At 38.7% G+C, this 12455-nt stretch overlaps 1 protein-coding gene and 1 long non-coding RNA gene across 2 annotated transcripts; both read left to right on the forward strand.

The window, feature by feature from the left end:
• Positions 1-229: 229 nt before the first annotated feature.
• On the forward strand, positions 230-858 carry LOC109469926. The gene is made up of 2 exons (XR_002140221.1): positions 230-308; positions 798-858. It is a non-coding gene; the product is annotated as an uncharacterized LOC109469926 (long non-coding RNA).
• Positions 859-7026: 6168 nt separating this feature from the next.
• Positions 7027-10275, forward strand: LOC109469917 (NXPE family member 3-like). The gene is made up of 4 exons (XM_019768678.1): positions 7027-7125; positions 7464-8269; positions 9004-9065; positions 9443-10275. The coding sequence occupies exons 1-4, from the start codon at positions 7027-7029 to the stop codon at positions 10201-10203; spliced, it is 1728 nt and encodes a 575-aa protein (XP_019624237.1). The 3' UTR covers positions 10204-10275.
• Positions 10276-12455: the final 2180 nt, after the last annotated feature.

Genomic DNA, 12455 nt, shown 5'->3' on the forward strand with positions numbered 1-12455 from the left:
ATGCATGGGGGATAGTGATTACGGATTATGCAAAATTTTCGCCGCCAATATTACGAATTACGTTAAAGTCTCAGACCTTATAACTACTTTACGCTTTGCAGCTACTGTTCTGTTACGGATTACGTTGATTTTTGGGAGGTTGTCTACGTATTATGAAGCTGAAAAGGCCTGATTACGCCTTACGAAAACGGCATACAGGCCCCAAGAAAAATCCCACCATTCCTCGCGCGAACTGTAACATCCGGTTTGTTCGTCGTTCTAAATGTTGAAGTTGACGGCTGTAGTACCGGGGTAATACCTTATTTGCGGTAAGTGATTACATGAAAATGGCTTAAACTCAACATTGTGGTTGTAAACGAGTGCCTTCGGTTTGTCGGTTTACTGATTATAGAGGATTTTGACCAGTGTTTTTCTTTGTTTTTGGACGATATGGGGGAGGGGGGCGATCACTTGCTAGGGAAACGGAGAAATGTAGCAGAAATTTTGGCTATTAATATGGGTTCAACACAACTTTATAGTTGTAAATGTGGGGATTTCGTTTGCCGGTTCACGGATTATGTAACTTTATTTGAACTTTCTTGACTGAATTTTGAGGTGGTGATAAAAAATCTCGTAAATCTGATGGTGTGCTTTCTTTACTTTGTGGTCGTAATAAAAATCTTACAAACTTGTGCATGGCTCCTGAATTTTATTCACTTCATAACTGTATGTATTCCTACATTTTTTATAAGGTAAAAGTATCTCTAGTCAGCAGAATCAACACATACCTGTAATTTCTGGTATTTTAAACGTTTCAGAAATGCCTAGACGTAAGAAGAAAAAATTGACTGAGAGGTTGAGTGCATGGAAGGAAGAGCAGAAAACGGAGAAGCAACCCAGCCAGCAGGATGACAAGCAAGCAGAGGTAGAGTCAATGCTAGGATAGGAGCCATTAAGTCAACACAGAAGGCTGGGTTAAAATTCAAACATTGAATTTTTAACTTTTCATCAAACCACTGAATTCATATAGATGGAAAAGCTGTAACAACTAGGAAGAAAAGAACTTTCCTCAACTGTTGGGGGCATTGAGCATTTTTAAGTTGATTTAGAACCAGAATCTTTTTTTTTTTTGCAAATCAAAATAATGAAGAGGCGAATCCGAGAACCAACACATTAAAATGGTGTGGCCTAAGTACAGGTTCCTAGTATTTATTTATTTATATTTATTTATTTATAAAGATTTACCACATTTGTGGAAGGATTGACATAGCAGGTGACTACCACCTTTTCAAACATGTCAACCCCGAGACCAGGCTGTAAGGTTTGAACCACTCACACCGGGAAGGTCCCCTACTCTTTTCGATAAGTGCGGTGGGTTCTTTAACGTGCGTGGGGTGTGACTCTCCCAAACACGGGACCTCCATTTTACGTCCTATCCGAGGGACGTCCCTAGCCAAAGCTAGGTACTCATTTTCACCTGAGTGAAGTGAGGAAAGTCGTGTAAAGTACCTTTCCCAAGGGTACAACGTCGGGGCGCATGTTCGGACTTTTTCGGGTACGACCCGGAATCGAACCCGGGTCTCCCCGCTTCGTAGTCCAGTGATGTACCGCTACACCACACGACGCCACACTTGTATTTGTAAGTCGTGTGTAGTTTATTCATTCAATATGTTTGAATGTATGGTTTCAAAGTATATATAGATCATGTCGGTATAGTCTCCAATTCTGTGCAATTAGAGCTTCAGAGTAGTTACAATCTTGTCATTATTAGTAGTTGTATTTAGATGCCTGCAATATATAAGTGTAAAGTAAAGCTGTGTGTATCGATCTTTGTAAAATAAATGGGAGACAATTGTCAAGTGCTAATTTTGTGAATAAAGCTGTCGAGATTAAAAGTTTGCTTGTCCTTGTATCCTTGATCTCAATTAGATAATTGCAGTATCATTCCAGTATGGCTTATTTAGAATCTTTCATTTTTGTTTAGGGAAGGGTAATGAGTGAAATTCCTACATTGGCTCCGAAGCAAATGTTGGCCTTTCTAGTTCAGAAAGAATTTGTATCTTTTGAATGGATTTCTTCTACATAAAATATGGAGCTTTTCACATTAAAAAAATGTGATCTGATTTACGAAAACCATAACTTAAAATACATGCAAATCATACCCTTATTTCCATAATCAATAAAAAATACAAAAGTTCATTGTGAATAACCACAACGACTGACAAGTTGTTTGGCTAACCCTTTGGGGAACAGAAATCGATGTCACTGAACTCCAAACACAGCAACAGTGATTTTACAGAACTGTGATATTTCAATTAACCTGTCTGGTGGTGGACACGAACTCCTGGCCTGTGTTTACTGGCTAACGGAAAGTGCCACGAGGTACATGTAGTCCCCACAAGCTGTGAGTCTAGTTCCTCCTCCTCAGTCAGAGCTGCTTCATTCTTTTCTTATTAAAAAATTCAGATGTTAAAGAACGTATGTGCAAAATTGCACATGGACAAAAATTGTAAGTGCAATTTAAAAAAAGGTCAGACATCCAGGTAATAAGGTACGCTAAAAACAGTTACTTAATTGTATATTATTTTGGAAACGATCAGATGTTTCAGGTAGCATCCACTACCGTCAGTGACACTAAGAGACTGCAGGAGAATGGCGGGTTAATAAGCAAGAACTATTGATTGATATGCATATAAGTGAAGACAATGTTTATTGCACATTGGCAAAAAGAGGATGATGCAAATTAGTCAAGAAGCTCCTGTTGTTTCACAAGTGTTGTCAGTCCTAGGGGCTGGGGGCGTCACATCCCAATTAATTTTTGCTTCTTTTCCTGCAACGCCCCTCTCCCCTTCCTGCTCCAGGTGCAAAATTGCACATTCAAAATATTCTTAAGTGCAAATCTTGAAAATCATGTGCATTTTGCACATTGCACATGGGTATTTCGAGCCCTGGTAGTACATATATATAGTAATCACCATTCACCAATATTAGCATTTTTTGAAACCCATAACAACATAATAGCCACGTTTTCCCTTAACATTTATGAATTAGATTAAGCATGCTTAAATTAAGAGATAGTTTTGTCATTTTTAATTAGTCTGAATAAACCTGCATTTGCGGTCAAATATTTGTGTCCTGCCATGGTTTATTATTATAGGAAGTACTGGATATGTAGCGTATTGTTTGTGGTGAGGGTAGCTAGGTACTGGGTAGGTAGGTAATTTGTGTGTGTGGGGGGGGGGTCTTTTTTCACCTAGACAGCATGCAGTTGCACGTACGGCAGGTTGTGACCCTCGGCCTCGCTCTACCACCAAATGCTGTTTCCAGTTAATTCCATTAGAAAATGAAAGGTTTTATCTCCATGTTGACTTAGTTTTGCATATAAAAATGCCTCCCTTACTGTGAAACACTACAGCTAACTGTGAATAAAGATTATTTGACAATGAAGACATTGAAAACTCTACCTCCAGCATTTTAAAGCGTAGCATACCAAAAACAGTGCCCCAAAACACAGCTATCCGTGCTGAAGGATCGCATCCGTGTGTTTTGTATGTAGTGAGTACCTTGGCATGGTCATACAATTTTACGAAAGGTGTGGTGGGTTCTTTTACGTGCTGTGAGGTGTGGCTCACCCCCTTCATTTAACGTCCTATTCGATGGATGCCCCTAACCGAAGATAGGTACTTATTTCCACTTGAGTGAAGTGAAGAAAGTCGTGTTGAGTGCCTTTCGCGAGAGTCGCTATGTACTGACAATGGGCAACGTCATGTTAGACATGTCTCACACGATATGACCCTGTAAGGACACATCTGTATAATGTCCTTGGACCGTGTAAACATAATTAACGCAAGCTGAATTATAGATGACATGTGGGTCCACACCCATCACGTTAATGGGAAGACATATTCTGAGGAGCTGAACTGTGAGGCTCATTTAATTATCATAAAAATACTACAAAAGGTTTATTGACGAAAAACTTTCCTTTTATTGGCATTTCTATTGGCGTGGAAATTCAACAAGAGCACGGAATGTTTCCACGTTCTGGGACATACATGTAATCAGTGCTCAGAGGTTATTGAGTATGCTCTTTCATTTTTTTGTGCTAAATTAGGAGAATAAATTTCAGCTAAATTTCAGAATGATATGTTAGTTGAATTTATATGGAGAGTCATGTTGATATATTATAGTGATAGGGATCTTCAAAATGCTCAAAATCGGGTGATGCCGGGTTGTCATCCCTGACAAAATTGGGAAAGACAATTCAACGATTTTTTTCCTCAACTCATGTGAAAATGAGTAGTTACATTTCGTATTTTCGATCGGGAGGTAGTCACACATCGAGAAAGTTTTTTTTTATTCCAACATATATATCACAAGACACGGTAACGGCACACTCAAGTTTTTAACTTATTTTTATGCCATAAACGGGCAATATGGAAACACTCATTTTGCCTAATTGAAGTGAAGAAAGCCGGGTAAAATGTATTTCGTAATGATACAAGTTCGGTAGCATGACAGGGTTTGAACTCGGGACCTCTTGGTTACGAGCCGAGCCGCACGACCACAAGTACCTACTAATAAAAGTAGGAATATATCCCGGCGTGTGCGGACCAAAACGTATTTGTTCTGGATACGTCGATGAAGGTTAGACAAACTCGTCATTAAATACACAAGACGATTATTACTGAAGCAACTGGATAATAACATATCCAAACGACACGGATATTCAGCCTCAGATAGACAACAGGATCATGCTTTTAACTGGTAAATTAAATCAACAGAAAAGAGCTGTGCCCGTATGGTGCGTGCTCTGACGCTATTAGATCGACGAATGTGTATATATAAACTCTAATTCTACTCTTAACTTTTTGGTGCCCCTCCTCGCAGTGTTCGTTGGACAAAATGCAGGTATCGTTTTGGTCTGTCTGCCTGTGTGTGTGTGTAGGGGGGGGGGCTGTCTTTCTGAGTGTGTTTCCGCATATATGTGGTCATCATAACTCAACCAGATTTCGATTGTTGTTATGATATATGTGGTAATGAGTCGGGAGATTCAAGCGAAACTGCCTGGTACATAAGAATCCCATACAATTGTAGTGAGTCCCAAAATCTAGTGTAGAATTATTTGGACCATTGAACACCTAAGTATGCCAAATTACTCTTTTTCGAAAGGTGTGGTGGGCTCTTTTACGTGCCGTGAGGTGTGGCTCACCCCCTTCAATTAAGGTCATATTTGATGGATGCCCATAAGGCCATGTTGATTTGATTATATGGATGACATCCGCGCGCGCATGAATTTTCGGCCGTTTCCAAAAAAAAAGTTTTCAGCCATACTATGAATCGTACAAAATTGTTGCAAAATTAGCAAATATATAATGTAAGCTGCACAAAAAAATATTGGAAAACGATACCAATGTCGCAGAATGCCAAAATAATACAAAAAAGACGAAAATGTAAAGAAATAAATTTGAAGAGTTGATGATTCGCCATACCATACTCCGTGTCATTTGTTCAACATTCATGACCACGTAAGATTTGAAATAAAGGCAGATTTTTTTGCCAAGCAATATGGAGGTATTGTTTTGGTCTGTCTGCCTGTGTGTGTGGGGGGGGGGGCTGTCTTTCTAAGTGTGTTTCCGCATATTTGTGGTCATCATAACCAGATTCGATGGGTTGTTATGATATTTAGTCAGGGGCCGGGAGTTCCAAGCTACAATTTCTGGTACATAATAAGAATTCAATACTTGTGACATGTGTAGATAAGACCATAATTAACATCATTATGCAAATAGGTTGGTGTAATTTGCATGATTGATAAAGAATTTAAAATCTTTTCAATGGATATTTATATATAAAATATCGGCTTTTCCACATCAAATAATGTGATCTAATTTACGAAGACCATAGCTTAAAAAAAACATGCAAATCATACCCTTATTTCCAAAATCAATAAAAAAAATACAGAAGTTCATTGTGAATAAACAGTAACGACTAAGAAGTTGTTTTAACAATTTGAGGAATAGAAATCGATGTCATTGAACTCCAAACATAGCAACATTGATTTTCCAGAACTGTGTCTGTGATATTTCTGGTGGTGGTCACTAACTACTGGCCTGTGTTTACTGGCTAAAGGAAAGTGTCATGAGTTCGTCCTCGCAAGCGGCTTGTCCAGTTCATCCTCCTCAGCCAAAGCTGCATCATTCATTTCTTCTTTTACATTCAGATGTTAATATATAGAATACTTCTCATTAAATCATCTTCCATATTATTTCAAGTTGGTCCTTCCACACTGTCCCTCTCCTCACTGACTGAGTCTCAGTGCTCTGTCCCCTCCAGGTTTAGCTCTGGAGTTGTATGAACTTCTACTTCCCGTGATTCTAAAATTTAAAACGGGTTCTAAAACCCGAATTTGGCAATTTTCTTTACCCTTTTTTCTCATGAAATAATTTATTGACATCTATTTCGGACAAAATGACGAAGGTTCAGTGTATAAATGTTTAATTGCTTGCTAAATGTTTAATTGGAGGAGAAGAAGAAGAGGAAGAAACTGAGCAAAAACACTATGGTTTCTTTTGCAAAGGCTGAATAAAAAATTTGAACAATTTGAAAATAACAGTTAATAGTCTTTTTTGATATAATTTATATTGCATATTTATTTAGTAAGACCAATGTAACACTACCCCATACAAAGACAGAGATATTCTATATGTTACTATCATGCCCCGTCAACATTTCCACTTATGTAGGCCAATTTGTACACAATTCCATGACAAAACGAGAAAACGTAATTAATTCCTGACACAATTTATTACTACATTGTATTAATAGAGTTAGATTAGTATAATTAGTGTCTCTCTTTTGTTATACATTGTTTATGAAACAGACCAGATTCCTATTATAGTTAGCAGAACTGTTAGATATTCTCAACACCACCAGATGCGTATGTTAACACCACGAACTATGTATATATCATTTTGCCATACGTTGTACCCGCTACATCTGTTGCGCAATAAAGTTCTTCTTCTTCTTCTTCTATTTCTCTTCGAAGACATGCCTGGCGGATCGAAACCGATGGAAAGGAGAGTGAGATGTTTCCTCGGTATCACCATGGTGCTCGTTTTTATGAGCTTGCTGATGTACGGTGTTCAGGTATATTATATACGTCACATGGGTAATGTAATACAAGATATATTATTTTTACAATCTCAGCAACACGTTTTTATTAAATTAGAAAGCGGCTGGTACAGAGTCTTTGTATCCAGAACCGTCTTGTATCCAGAACCATGAAGACACGGTTCTGGATAGCCCATGCGTATCTAGAATCGTGCCTGAGGCAAATCTACGTTACTCTTCGGTGCTAAATTTGATACACACAGAAGAAAAGATGTTACGCAATTCTGCACATCTCACGGACAGTTCGCATTAAATGTTTTTTATTCACTGTTACTTTGATAAAATCACAAATTATTCTTTATTTTATTATACAGGATAGATCATGGAAACCTTCACCAAACCCTCCTGCCATACGCACAAGAAAACCTATACCGCATCCCCAACCCCTACAATCTAGGACCACTGTTCCCCATCCCATTCATTCTAGAATCATTACACCGCATCCCCGACCCATACAATCTAATACCACTATACCAAACCCACCTGCTACTGTTAAACAGCTTTTTCCGGAGATACATGGCAAAAAACCGAACGTTTCTATACACCAATATTCGGCTATGTACTTCAAACAACTGAAGTTTTCTTTACAGTCTCACTCCGCTAAAAACTTCACGGTTGGAGACACGTTACGCGTTGTTTTTTCGGCTAGAAACAAACAAGGGAACATAATAACCAATACAGGGGACTATTTCCGGGCGTCCATTTTTAATCTCAAAACTAAGTCTGGTGCAGTTGGAATTATCACGGACCACAAAAATGGTACGTACACGGCAACCTTTAAACTGTTGTGGGCAGGAGAGGTGAACATTATTGTCAAACTTGTTCACCCACGTCAGGCTATAGAAGTCATAGAGAGAACCGTTTGGGAGCATCCTGTAGATAAGATAATGTTCGTGAAACGGTACCTCATCGGTAAGGCTAAAGTCGACACCAGGTGTAACGTAGACCCGGCCGTGTTGAACACCCACACCCCGGTGTGTAACTACTCCGACCCGCAGGCAGGAGTCAGGTGGTACTGTGAGAAAGCCGCCAACATCTCCTGTAACACATCCGGGTACCACGGCAGGCTTCCAACGTCTGTCAAGCTGCTAAGAAAAGGAGAGGAAAAACTGTTTGGCAGGCATGTATTTTATCATTTCTCTGCAAGGATGACATAGAGTAACATTAAAAAAAAACGCAAGGATTTTTTAAAGGCACCAAAAGACTTTTTTGAGCAGTTACAGTACTTGATTTTTAAAGTCAATGTTTTGTAATTTCTTTATGTAGCATACGTAAGTTGAACGGACCCTAATCAATATCATCCTGACACATAGCACCTGTGAGAAGAAAACGTGATTTTAACGACGGAATACAGACAGTTGCTTGCTGCTTCATATCTTACACTGGTTTTAGCTATCTGAGGTAGCTTGTGGCGCTATTAAAGCGTTTGAAGCAGCATGAAATAATGACAGAAGTGTGCTAAGAAATAAATGTCAATCTCAGACATATTTCCTCATCAAGAATGATTTAAGTGAATTGGATATATTTAAATGTCTTGTGTGTGACTTTCTGTTTGTACCTCTGCATATTGAAGTCAATTCTGTTGTTCAATTTTCGTGCCAGCTCTCATAGGAACCTCGCCACTTATCTAGATTCTTGTAGATTCTCGTGATCAAAGAAATTAAGATTTGCAATCCTGCATTTTGGCCCAAATGAATCGCTGGTTTGCTCAGTTTTTCTCTATATTAATTTTTTTAAATTAATGGCAGCATGCCCAATCAAAAAGTGTTTGTTCTTGTTGTGAACAATCTGCGTTCTTCCAACCTGTCAATAAATTATTACATCATGTCATTTACGTGTTTATCCTTGTTAAAGAGGGCTGAATGGAATAAAGAAGTCCATATCTGGATCCCCATCAAAGATTTATGTCACAAGCGGTAAGTCCAAAGACTAACTGCATTCCACGTTTTTCTAAGTTAAATTGCCTAACTATTGTACATGCCACCAATTGTGACAGTGAATTAACAAGATTACAAAGCCAATCTATCGTACAATTATAACTATTAAATACAATCGACAAAAATATATGAGTTACAATTAGATATTTTTGTTGTGGGCAAACGTTTGAAATTGCAAAAGACCATGCAGTGTTGTAATTCAAACTGTAAAACTGTTAGATAACCACGGGTAGACGAAGTGTATTGTCCTATCACAAAGGAATACAGAAAACAAGTAAATACATGCAGAAATACATGATATTATTAGCATGAAGACAATGAGCACTGACAGCACATAATCCTTTTTTTTCAAACAGGGTTAAACCCATTGGTCAATCGCACGCGGTGCATGCCGGGACTTCCAACCCCACAGATCTCCGGATTTTATAAAGGAGGCGTCTGGAACTCACTAGTCTGTCATAACAGACACTTCTCCAACCAATCAGAATGGAGGACATGTCTGAGGGGAAAGACCCTGCATTTCATGGGAGACTCCACCATACGACAGTGGTACGAACATTTGGTGAAGCTACTAAAACTTTCCGACAGGCCACTTCCAGACGCCATCCACCAGACTGGACCTCTGCTTGCCCGTGACACAGTAAACAACATAACGGTAAAATATCGTTCTCACGGACCGCCTCTTCGTTGCGCATGGACCCGGACCTTCCACCTACAGTACGTTGCCAACGTCATTGATGAAATCGAAGGAGGGCAAAACGATATTGTCGGAATCTCTGTCTGGGCTCACTTCACCACGTACCCTGTGGACATGTACAGAGAGAGGATGGAGGCCATCCGAGCTGCGATTCAACGGCTGCATCAGAGGAGTCCCCAGACCCTCGTGGTCATCAAGTCCGCCAACACACGGACGGGGAACGAGCTTCTAGCAGGAGACTGGCTGGCGTATCAGCTGGACTTGGTGATGAGAGAGATGTTTGAGGGGATGAACGTTGTTCTGGTAGATGCCTGGGAAATGACAACAGCACAACAATGGCACGGGGACGCCATCCACCCTACCAGTGACATCGTCATACAAGAACTGCAATACCTGTGTTCGTTTGTTTGTCCTCTGTGATTCTCTGACAAAGATCTGATTACTGTCAAAACATTCAAGTGAATTATTTGTAGAAAGATTTATGAAATGTAAGAAACGCTTATTGCTTATTGAAAACCAAAACCAACCTTACGGCTGAATTGTGAGGTTTGTACAAAAGTCGCGAGCATATATTACGCTATCCAATATCTTAGTACATTCAGAAATACATTAAATCAAAATTAATACTTACTACATCTTAAGATCATGATACTAAGATACGAAATATATTGTACATTTCAGTAGTTTGCAAAAAGTAGACATCGTAGTTATGTAGATTTAAAAAAAAATATTTATCCTTCAAAAACATTTAATTGTTTACAGTGACTCCTCAAAGTGGACTTTTACATAGCAGACTTGTTGATCATACAATAAATGGATCCATATCTATAGTTAATGTCTTTTAGAATTAATATTATTGTTGTAAACCATGTTATTGGTTAATATCCTGGACTATTACACTAACACGCCAAAAAACAGTTACTCAAGCAACTGGATATGATTTTGAAAACGTCAGACGTTTCAGCTAGTATCCACTAGCTTTCGTCAGTGACTGAGAGACCAGAGGGGAAAGCAGGTTTTTAAGTACAACCTGTTTATTGATATGCAAATAAAGTGAAGACAAATTTTTGGAAGTCGAAAAAGGAACAAAAGTTAGACAAGTCAAGACAAAATGATGCAAATTAGTCTGACAGCTCCTGTTATACAGAACAGGAGCTTAAGTGTTGTCTGTCCTCGGGGCTGGGAGTGCCAAATCCCAAGTGCCGGAAAGATCGACTCGTAGCCCCCCTTCCTGTTCTGTATAACAGGAGCTGTCAGACTAATTTGCATCATTTTGTCTTGACTTGTCTAACTTTTGTTCCTTTTTCGACTTCCAAAAATTTGTCTTCACTTTATTTGCATATCAATAAACAGGTTGTACTTAAACACCTGCTTTCCCCTCTGGTCTCTCAGTCACTGACGAAAGCTAGTGGATACTAGCTGAAACGTCTGACGTTTTCAAAATCATATCCAGTTGCTTGAGTAACTGTTTTTTGGCGTATCGTATTACCTGGATGTCTAACCTTCATCGACGTATTACACTAACACTTGTTATTAACTAGTTATATTATTATAGATAGTTATATTATTTTAGCTATTATCTAGCATTTGGTTTGAAAAAAAAATTAAGCCAATAGTATTGATTTTTATCTGTAAAATGATCAAATTGCGTCGGTTTGCAACACCTTATAACCTGTACGCGGTAAAACACCTTTACCAGTTTTGTACAGTATGTGCACGCTGCGTAAGAGCAGATTGTAATGTTTACACCACTCATACCTTGAAAATCCCAACTCTTTTCGAGAAAATAATTTCACATCACTTGATATTTCGTTTGGTATTTGCGTTTTGGTATAATTCTGTAGAAATAGTTAACTTTCAGTAGTTTTACTGCCAATATACCTGCACAATACATATTAATAAAGTCGCACCGTCTCAGTTATAATTGTTTTGTTTTGATTACTTATTATATTGAAAGTTTTCATAGCAAACAGCAAGACCTTATCTCCGAGCAGATCTTTTGGTGACTACAAGCCAGTATCAAACTAGCGAGTCAGTATCAAATCTGAAAGTTTAAAAGACAGTATCAAATTGACAAAGCAGTATGAAATCGGCAAGGTCGTATCCGATGCGGCACCGTAGACTGTCGAAAAAACGAGACCGGTACAAAAAGAAAATCCCCGTGAAACTCATTGAACACGCCCAAAATACGTTTGAACTCCAGCTTGGAAAATAAGAAACAACTACCATTTATGCCCCAGAAAGGAAGAAAAAACATGGTAAACTTTATTCGAACCACAAAACTTAAACGTTGCTCTCTCCTTAGTGCAACCTTCGATCAAACAGGTGAAAAGACAACCCAATATAGCGCCACCTAATGACTGCCATGTGAAGTGCAGGTGAAATTACTCATGTTATGCTAATGCCATATTTCAAAACCGAGGCCGTTTTGGTTGTTTGCATAAACGAAACACTTCATACGCCGAAAAGCAATTTCTCAAAAAGATGGACATGATTTTGGAAACGGTCAGACGTTTCAGATAGCATCCACTACATTTTGTAACTCTCGTCAGTGACACTAAGAGACTGAGTACTACTTAATCATTAGTAACAAAGACAACTTCTATTAAACTAAGTGTTTGTGCTATACAAATTTACATACAGAAACCGTTTAACAACCATAATACACCATA

The sequence above is a fragment of the Branchiostoma belcheri genome, unplaced genomic scaffold, assembly GCF_001625305.1.
Source record: "Branchiostoma belcheri isolate BF01 breed outbred unplaced genomic scaffold, Haploidv18h27 scaffold211, whole genome shotgun sequence".
NCBI classification, from domain to species: domain Eukaryota; kingdom Metazoa; phylum Chordata; class Leptocardii; order Amphioxiformes; family Branchiostomatidae; genus Branchiostoma; species Branchiostoma belcheri.

Excerpts from the sequence above, each read along its gene's own strand:
- LOC109469917 (XM_019768678.1), top strand. The coding sequence starts at position 7,027 with ATGCCTGGCGGATCGAAACCGATGGAAAGGAGAGTGAGATGTTTCCTC. Across the intron at positions 8,270-9,003 it reads GAGGAAAAACTGTTTGGCAG|AGGGCTGAATGGAATAAAGA; the intron begins GCATGTATTTTA and ends TCCTTGTTAAAG. Across the intron at positions 9,066-9,442 it reads AAAGATTTATGTCACAAGCG|GGTTAAACCCATTGGTCAAT; the intron begins GTAAGTCCAAAG and ends TTTTTCAAACAG.